At 47.4% G+C, this 9,992-nt stretch overlaps 1 protein-coding gene across 1 annotated transcript; it reads left to right on the top strand.

Annotated features, from left to right (window-relative positions):
* On the top strand, positions 238-9,625 carry ZNF641 (zinc finger protein 641). The gene is made up of 6 exons (XM_018047858.1): positions 238-640; positions 3,686-3,894; positions 4,514-4,605; positions 6,288-6,417; positions 7,043-7,156; positions 8,020-9,625. Exons 2-6 carry the CDS (start codon positions 3,711-3,713, stop codon positions 8,772-8,774), a joined length of 1,275 nt encoding a protein of 424 aa, XP_017903347.1. The 5' UTR covers positions 238-640; positions 3,686-3,710; the 3' UTR covers positions 8,775-9,625.

A 9,992-nucleotide genomic window follows, 5' to 3' on the forward strand; every position in this document is an offset into this window, starting at 1 on the left:
CAAACTGGACAATGCAGCCGCAAGGCCTACTTCAGACACACGTCTCGGGTGAAGTCAACCTCGTTCAGAATTAGTGACTCCTCCTCAACGCTCTCTCAGCCCCTTATCATCACCGTCATTTTCTTGAAACCTAGAAGGTGAGCTCCTTGAAGAATTCAGACTGTTGTCTCTAGAAATCAGCCTCATAGCGACTGCCGGCGTATAACCAGCGGTTGTTATAATGTCAAGGTAATTAACGAACCCAAGTGCAAAGGAGCCGGCGGGGGGCCGAGTGGCCGGGAGGGAAGACGACCATCAGGGAGAGGGCGGGGCTGAGCGACCACCGTCAGCCGGGATCTGCGCGCTCGGGCCGGCGGCGCCCCGGGGTGGCGGGCGCTGAAGTGCGGGGCTGGGCCGGCCGGGGGTCGCCGGAGCCGCAGCGCGTCCCCCGCACCGGGCCCTCCCCTCTTAGCGCCGCCGCGGCCGCCGAGCCCCGGAAGCGGGCGGGGATTTCCTGTGCCCGCCCCACCCGCGCTCGCCGGGCCGCCGTCTCCGCCTGTCGCTGGCTCCGCGGACGCCGGCTCCGACGAGGCGAGGACGGAGGGGAGGGGCAGGCGGCGCCCGGGACGGAGACACCGGGCTGCAGGCCAAACCGACCCGGGTGAGTTGGGGCCGGGCCGGCGGGAGTCACGGCGGGAGGGAAGGACACCTGGCTTCCCCGGGCGGCGAGTGGGGCCGGTCCCCCGTGGGGGCGGGGAGGAGGGTCGACGCGGCCTCTGGGTCGCTTGCCATTCCCAGGTTCGGCTGCACTGACATTCTGTGCCCGCCCCTCTCCTGTCTCTTCGTCCCCAGCGTCGTCGCTGTCAGGCCCCGCGGGTTCCCGCCGCTGTCACCGCGCGCAGGTTTCCCCGTGGCTCCTTTTTCTTCACTTGCTCCTGTCCCAGTTCACGGGCAACCTGTTTTCTGACCTCACTTCCCCTGCTCCAGCTCTGCCTCTCTCTCGAGTTCTCTGAAACCTGACCCTCTCCCGGGGCACGGAGACGAGGAGGGACGAAGCAACCCAACTCTGGAGTGGGCACCCGTCCCGCCCACACCCCGCCCCGGGACCGGGGCCAGGCTTCTCTGACAGCGACTGTCCCTGTGCCCTTGGGCTACTACTCATTTCGGTAGCGTGGCCCTTTCTCTGTCCAACAGCGCTAGCTGCAGAAACCAACTTCTGCAGGTGCCATGCCCCACTAAGATACATGAAGCAAAAGGGCGAACGAAACTTCTAGAACCCTGACTCCAGTAGGCCTGAGATACATCCTGGAACCAGGAAAATCCAGGTTAGGGCTGATACCTTAACTGCCCAGGTGCTGGCTCGGAGAGCATGCACATCTTAGCAAAAGCAGTCTGAGGACAAGTACTCGCCCCCTCCTTTGCTGAGATTTCTTCCACAGGTTTTCTGTCAATGGTCTGGAGATTCTCACATCTGGCCTGCGAAAGAGGCTTCCAATCAAGGGACTCTGCTGCTAGGGAGATGGAGAAATGGATCTCAGACAGATGTCCAGATATTTACCTAGAGGGAGGGATTGGGGACAGGAGGAGAAGGGGATGAGGGAGGATGAGATGGCTGGTTGGCATCACTGACTCGATGGACGTGAGTCTGAGTGAACTCCGGGAGTTGGTGATGGACAGGGAGGCCTGGCGTGCTGCAATTCATGGGGTCGCAAAGAGTCGGACACGACTGAGCGACTGAACTGAACTGAACGCCCTGAGGGAGGACTTTCCAAGGAAGTTAGTGGATGAGGAAGACCTTTGGTGAAGAGGGGGAATCCATGCTTTACATATCAGAAGTGAAGAGAACACAGGGGCTGGAATTCAGAGGAGAAATCTAAAATGGAACTCCCCCTTTATTGCTTTATTGGGAATTTTCCTTTCTCATGAGAAGTCTCTGAAAAGGAAACCTAAGCTGGGAATCAGTCCAGAATGTTCCCAAGAGGCCCTGAGACATCTTTGGACATCTGAGATGGAAGGGGAATTTGTTCCCTTGCTGTTCATTGAGTTTAGGGTTCTCATTTACCTCTCTTGTCAAAGACAGGCAAGAAAATAAACAACTTGACATTTATCATTATCTGTTCTGGGCTTCTGGGCTCTTGCAAATGTCATTAGATGAATGTGAGTGAGCCAGAACAGTTACGGAGGTTCTAACCTGTTTTTGGAACACTTTCACTGGCTCTGATTGCTTGGGCATTGAATAAGAATCACAAAAATACGATGTTGCCAAGCAAAAAGTGACTCTGCACAGTCTTATAAACTTTCTTTGCTGTAAGGCAGGGAGACTGCTATCACAACACAACCTGTTGTGTTCCGAAGAGGTCCAGAGCAAAGAGCCTTCAACTCTGTGCACTGCAGGATTATTAAGAATTTTTAAATCTTACCTAATTCTAATCTCTTGCAGTCAAGAGAAGAGATCTACATAGAGAAAGAAAACATCTCTTTTTATTCATTGGCAGCGTCATTCATGAGCCTTCTTCCCAAGGCAAGAGAAGACTAGGTCCATTGTTTTGAACTTTTCCCTAATGGACATATTTCCCATCCCTTTCTTAACTTTTGTTTCTTGTGATGGAATACACTCTGGCTTCACCATACCCTTCTTTAAAATTGAATATGTTTTTATAATTAGATCTGACTGGTTCTATCATGTGTCACAGGTTCTTTGCCGTGTCTTAAATCACAGGGCTGTTATTCACCCCAGGGTCATGTTAGCAACACCTGTTTCCCCTTTTTCTACCTATATGAAATTCTTTCTCTTCTTTTTTTCTTTCTTTCTTTAGACATAGCTCCTCACTGCCAACAGTTTCTCATATCTGTTAGGGTTGCTTTAGAATCTTACATCTGCTTTCCAAGTTATTGATCTGTCCACCATATTTACTACCAGTTCTGATTTTCTACAACAGAATGATAGGCTGTAAGTCTCTTAGTTGAGGCTTGTTATAAGTAAGGCACCATTTGGTTCTGCCTTCTGAGAAATACACCCTTTGACTAGGACTTCTACCTATAGTAATCATTTCTTTCTAAACTGATGAGAATGGAGTTTGTGGCAGAAAATCTTATGTGGGATTATCTCCATTTTTGTTGAATGCAAATCTGTTTGCATTCCCTCCTGCATATTTCCAGATTGCTTATTTTCAGTGGTTGAGATTCCTAGATTAAGTATTTTCCATGGTTGAAATTAATTGATAGCTTTTGAATTTCCAGGATTTTTTTTAAATGAAGTTCTGCCAACCATGAGTCCCCAAAATAACCATTAGTGACTTTACTATATAGCACTTGCTCATTTATGGCTCAGGTTCAGTTGATTGGAACACATCAAACTTCCCTGGTGGCTCAGATGGTAAAGTGTCTGTCTACAATGTGGAAGACCTGGGTTCGACCCCTGGGTTGGGAAGATCCTCTGGAGAAGGAAATGGCAGTCCACTCCAGTACGGTTGCCTGGAAAATCCCATGGACAGAGAAGCCTGTAGGCTACAGTCCATGGGGTCGCAAAGAGTCAGACACGACTGAGCGACTTCACTTCACTTCACTTCAAACTTTTAAAGTTCATCTTCCATCAAGCTCTTCCTATCCAGTTTCATCTTTTATCCCTGGACTGTTCTCCATAACTCCCTTAGAACTATCACCCCTTTCCATTGTCATGGGCATAACTGATACGAATTTGTTCCAGGTCACAATTTGAGTTTGCAGCAAAAATGCTTTCAGAACAGACAGCAGCCCTGGGGACAGGATGGGAGTCGATGAATGTCCAGCTGGATAGAGCAGAGCCCCAGGTGGAAAGGGGAAGCCAGGAAGAGGTGCCATGGAGAACAGCTCCAGGGCCATTGGAGCACCTATGCTGTGACCTTGAAGAGGAGCCACAGTCCCTTCAGGAGAAGGGTGAGAGCCCATAGGGTGTGTGTGGGAAGCACAATGCAGAGAATAATCTTCTAATCTCTATTGAAGAAGTAGAATTAAAAATCTCCAAAGTGCCATGGACTGACTGAACAGCACAGTTAGTACCAGGACTAGGGCACAGAAATAGAAAGAACTTACAGGCCCTAGTCAGGAAAATATAAGAAGCATCTGGATTCTGCAAACCATGTAACTGGGCTTCTACCGTTTCTTACATAATCACGCCCTCCACCTGTTACATGGTTAGTGGTAACAAATATGAGAGACAAAGGAAGTGACAGAAACACTGACTGCTGCTGGAAAACACACCCATAAAATGCACTTTACAAGATGAAAATTACATTTGAATAATATAAATTCAAACCACAGCTAGTTTAGTAGAAATGAATGACATAAGTGCTCCACTAAAAACCACTCAGTACCCTTTCAGAACATTTGAGGGAAGGTCTCTTCTACTACAATATATTTATGCATTCGAGTCTTACAGGTGGACATAGATATAGGGGAAAAATATGACGCTTAAGCCTCACTAAAATAGGGCCCAGGCTCTAACTGGAAAAAGATGGATGCTCCATCTCTAATGGTTCCTGTCTCCCCTCACCAGCTCAGTCCACTCCCTGGGTTCCTGCCATTCCCCAGGAAGGGAGCACTGGAGATTGGGAGATGGCAGCTGCACTTCTTGCGGCGGGATCACAGGTGGGCTATGTTCGTCTCTTGGCCTCTCTCAAGGTCTTGTCACTGCTGCCTTTCTGTAGCCTTTGTGTCATTCCATTGGGTTTCCCTGGTGGCTCAGACAGTAAAGAATCTTCCTGCAATGCGGGAGACCTGAGTTTGATCCCTGGGTTGGGAAGATCCCTTGGAGAAGGGAACAACTACCCACTCCAGTATTCTGGCCTGGAAAATTCCATGGACAGAGGAGCCTGGCAGGCTACAGTCCATGGGGTTGTAAAGAGTCAGACACAACTGAGTGACTTTTACTTCACTTCATTTAATTGATTTGTCATTTCACTTGATCACTATTGGTATTTAGTCTGATATCTGCACAGATTCTATCCCTTTCTAAGGAACTCATACCCTTTTGAAAAATGAATGGAGGCATGATGAGAAGAAGAAAATTCCTACAGATTGAGTTTGTTTTGTTTTAATAGATTCTCCACAAGGAGAATTTAAGAAAAATCCATGAATGTTCATTAAGAAATAAATCATGGGCTTTCCTGGTTGTCCAGTGCTTAGGAATCGACCTGCCAATGAAGGGGACACAGGTTTGATCCCTGGTCTGGGAAGATTCCACATGCCACGGGGCAACAAAGCCCAAGCACCACAACTGCTGAAGCCCCTGCACCCTAGAGCCCGAGCGCAACAACAGGAGAAGCCACCGCAAGGAGAAGCCCGTTCACCACAACTGGATAGTAGCCCCCTGCTCACCGCAGCTAGAGAAAGCCCGTGCACAGCAACAAAGACGCAGCACAGCCCAAAATAAATAAATTATATTAAATGTAAAACCAGAAATCTGGAAAGGTTAGGAAAAGAAGACCTGAAGGAAGCTTGGAAGAACATAAAGTAGACTGGATTAGGTGGATGATGGAGCATTTATGCATATGAATAGAAAATAGAAAGATGTGAAGAGAGGCAGCACCAGAGAAAGAAAACAAGTTTAGATTCAGAAGGCAAGGGCAGAGCCATGGGAAGTTAGTAATAATAGTAGTTGTAGTATCCATACTCCCAGAGTGCTTACCATGCTTGCTGTTCTTTGAGTGCTTTCTGTACATTAACTCTTTTAACCCTGAAAGAAACGCAGTTATCCCCAGACAAGAAAATTGGACAGGAAGAGATTAAGGCACTTGTGTAAGGTCATACTGCTAATATAAGTGACAGAGCTAGGAGTCATTTGGCTCCAGAATCTGGGCTCCTAACTGCCAGACTATGCTGCCTTAAAAGATAAGGATATGGCATAATAGGGGGAGGAGGCCAGAAAGAATATTTTATCCATATTGTTTTGTGCAGATAGGAAAGGAAAGGTCAAGTAGAGAAAGGAGGAACTTGTACCCAGTTTCTGCAGTGAAGAAAGGCAGATGAGAAGAGACTGGGTAGACACTTGAAACTACACAGAGGGACCAGTGAGTTTGTGGTGCCTCCAACTTCTCATGGTCCCAACTTGGGAATCTCCTCTACAGACATTATTGCTCACACCCTGACCATTACTTTTGCCCCTTTCCTCTTCACCAAAACCATGTTCCCAGCCTAAGAACCTCTGGGCAGTTCTTTTTCTAGACCTTCTCTTGCCACCTCTCCTCTACTGCCACCTTAGCCTTCTATACTGAGACCCCATTTTCCTTAAAGAACAGCTGCTGATAGATGATGGCTGCGTTTTGTTTCAGGGCCTGGTAACCATCAAGGATGTGTCCCTGTGCTTCTCTCAGGAAGAGTGGAGGAGCCTGGACCCTTCTCAAACAGACTTCTATGGAGAATATGTCATGCAGGAAAACTGTGGGATAGTGGTCTCTCTGAGTAAGCACGACCTTCCCCAGCCACTCAGTGACTGTACTCTGGGAGAGTGGAGCCATCTGCTCTGGGACTGTTGCATAGTGTCTATTTGGAGTTCTTTTCTTGGCAGGGAATCTGTCTAGGTTTCCACTAGGGAAAGAGCACTAGGGTTAATCCAAAGAGAATAGAAATGTCACTTTTTAAAAAACAACAACAAAATGCTGTGAATTATTAGAGAACTTTAGGCAATTCTTGGTCGGGAATTGGGAGGTTCTTTCAGAGAGAAGGACACCTAAGAAGTAGAACTGAGTCCTTGGAAACTCAGAAACCATCTAGGGAAAGATGAGAGTGGGGGTGTGAGTGAGACAGCTGTACTCGGGCTAATTAAGTGAAGTTATGACCAGAAAGAACAGTTGAGCTGAAAGTATTTGAAATTTGCACAAAAGAGAACACTTGTTGGAAAGAGAATATGATTTTCTGAAAGGAGAGGGGACTTAGCAGAAATGGGAGTTGGGAGAGGGAAAGGCTTGTTGTATCTGGCCTTATTTATCTATAGAGTTCAAAGGAATAATCTAGGAGAAAGCTTTTTTCAGAAATGAAAATTGCAGTTGAACAAACTGGCATCTCTGTTTTCTTTTCCCATGGTCAGGATTTCCAATTCCCAAACTGGATATGCTTTCTCAACTAGAAGGAGGAGAAGAACAATGGGTCCCTGACCCCCCAGACTTAGAAGAGAGGGATATTCTGAAGGTCACATACACAGGTAATGATGTATAATAGACTCAGCCACAACCTTCACCCCTTTTGGAGGTTTATCATTACATGTCCCTCCAACCCCTCCTCTGCCTCAGACAGTTATAGCATTGAATGGTTTAGAGATCTTTTTCTTCAAAAGCAAGACTGTAACATAATAATTTAGAGGGCAGGCTCTAGAGCCAAACTTTGTGGATCTGAATCTAGGACCATATCTGTGTGGAACCTTGGAAAAGTAATTAACTTCTCTTTGGGTTCCTCATCTATAAATTATTATGAGATTTAAATATGTTGCCATAGTCAAACAGTACCAAGCACATAGTAAGCACTCAATAAATGTTAGTTGTTGTTGTTCAGCCTCCTACCCATTGTGGAAATGCCTTCCACAATGTCTCCAGTGTTGCTGACAAGGTGTCACCTGGCCAGTGATTTTCAGACCATTCCTCACCTCTCTTCGTGGTGATGGTGATTAATATGGTTGATTAATAGTTTTTTTTAAGTGCTAAATAAATAATAGTAATGAGTAGATAACAACAATAGCATAGACTATTTAATAGTGACTAACATATGCAGGTACTATCCTATCTGTCTTATAACATCTACCTTATAATTATTCCCATTTTGCAGAAGAAGAAATGAAGGCCTACAGAAGTGTAGTGGGAAAACAGATTTTGTGGGTACCTGTCTCCTAAGTCTAAGCTCTAACCACTGTACCTGTTATACTGTCTTGTACAACGTTAAAATCTGTTCTTTCAGCCCTTATGGGGTAAGGTTTAGACCCTAATAGGCATCGTACAGCCTCATTTGTGACTAAGTCCTGGGCTACTCCCTTGTGACTCACCTCCTCGGGTCTGTATTTTCCTTTTTCCACAGGAGATGGAAGTGAGCATGAGGGGGATACCCCTGAACTAGAAGCAGAGCCTCCCAGAATGTTATCTAGTGTGTCTGAAGATACTGTTCTCTGGAACCCAGAGCAGGATGCGAACTGGGATTCCATGCCCAGAAGCTCCAGAGGCATGCTCCTAGGCCCACCTTTTCTTCAGGAAGATAGCTTCTCAAACCTTCTATGTAGCACAGAAATGGATTCCCTGTTAAGACCACACACGTGCCCCCAGTGTGGTAAACAGTTTGTGTGGGGCTCCCACCTGGCCAGGCACCAGCAGACACACACCGGGGAGAGGCCCTACAGCTGCCTCAAGTGTGAGAAGAGCTTTGGGAGAAGACATCACCTGATCCGACACCAGAAAACCCACCTACATGACAAGCCCAGCAGGTGCCCTGAGTGTGGCAAGAATTTCCGATGCAACTCCCATCTAGCCAGCCACCAGAGAGTGCACGCAGATGGCAAATCCTGCAAGGGCCAAGAGGTTGGAGAGAGCCCTGGGGCTAGGAAGCGGCAGCGCGCACCACCTGTGCCAAAGTGCCACGTGTGCACTGAGTGTGGGAAGAGCTTTGGCCGACGGCACCACCTGGTGAGACACTGGCTGACACACACCGGAGAGAAGCCCTTCCAGTGCCCACGCTGTGAGAAGAGCTTCGGCCGTAAACATCACCTGGACAGGCACCTGCTGACCCACCAGGGACAGAGTCCCCGGAGCAGCTGGGACAGAGGGACATCTGTCTTTTGAAATCTGTTTCTGCTGCAGCTGTGGTCACATCTGTCAGCCGGTGCTATCTGGAGTCTCTGCCAGAGCTGCCCCTCTCCTGCACCCCCATGGTCAGAATCATGAGTCCTGGCCCCATCCCTAGAGAGATGCAGTTCCAGCATTAGCCAGAGCCTTTCTCCCCAGTTCTGTGAGATGCCACATAAAGTAGAGTTCTTTGGGCAAAACTCTTGGGAAATGCTGCTTACTGGGTGGGCTGATATTCAGCCTGATCCCGTTCTCCAGGGTACAGTGAGTGGTACCAGCAGTTTGTGGCTAAGGCCCATTCTGATTGGTTGAAGCCTGTGCCATACCAGTTGTTAAATATTTTGAGTATCATGCTTCTATAACGTAAATATTCTGTCTATATATATAGAGAGAGAGAAAACACATACTAGCTTATTAAAGGCTCGAAAATTTATGCATTAGAGCAAATGGTTAAGCCTTTCTTACTGCAGTGCTTCCTAAATTTATTTGACCTCAGTATCCTTTTTGTCTCGCATCTCACAGAACTGGTGACTCCTTGAACCACACTGGTGAACACTGGGTTACAGAGTAATAAGGAAACAGAGTGATCAGGCACCCAGAGCCCCCTTTTTTATCCAAATGAAAGTCTAGGGGCAGACCTCATTCCTGTGTGGGCCTATCACCCCTACTCCAATCATCTGAATATACATCCACACCTCTCACCCCACCTGCTGAAAAACAAACAGTAACCTTCTCACCCCCTGTTCCTGCTCCCTTCACCCTGCATATACATATATCTAGCTGAGAGATCGCGCTACAGTGTTAAGAGATGGACCTTATACCCCCGGGTAACCCAGGCCTACACAGAAGAAAAATACTTTATTCCCTTGAACAGACCCCTCTCCTCTTGACAGTGTCCTTTGTGTCTGTGTATCTGTGTGCAGGGTCTTTGAAGAGAGCATGCAAAGTGCAAACTGTATAAGCTAGATTTTCTAGGGGCTGTGTTCTGGGGATGAGGGTAGTGGGGATTGTATGGGGTTTTTGGTTTGTTTTGTTTCAAGATAATAAGCAAGCCGAGAGATTAAGGGAGCCCTAGTAGAAAGGCTTAAGTTTGGGGGGTTGAGGTATATACAGCCTTCCCCAGTATCACTGAGATCAAGACAACTTGGATATGTAAGTCTAGGTCTGAATCTCTGGGCCACAGATTCTTTTTGCCTAAGTGGAGAGAGAGACATC

Source organism: Capra hircus, chromosome 5 (assembly GCF_001704415.2).
Source record: "Capra hircus breed San Clemente chromosome 5, ASM170441v1, whole genome shotgun sequence".
NCBI lineage: Eukaryota > Metazoa > Chordata > Mammalia > Artiodactyla > Bovidae > Capra > Capra hircus.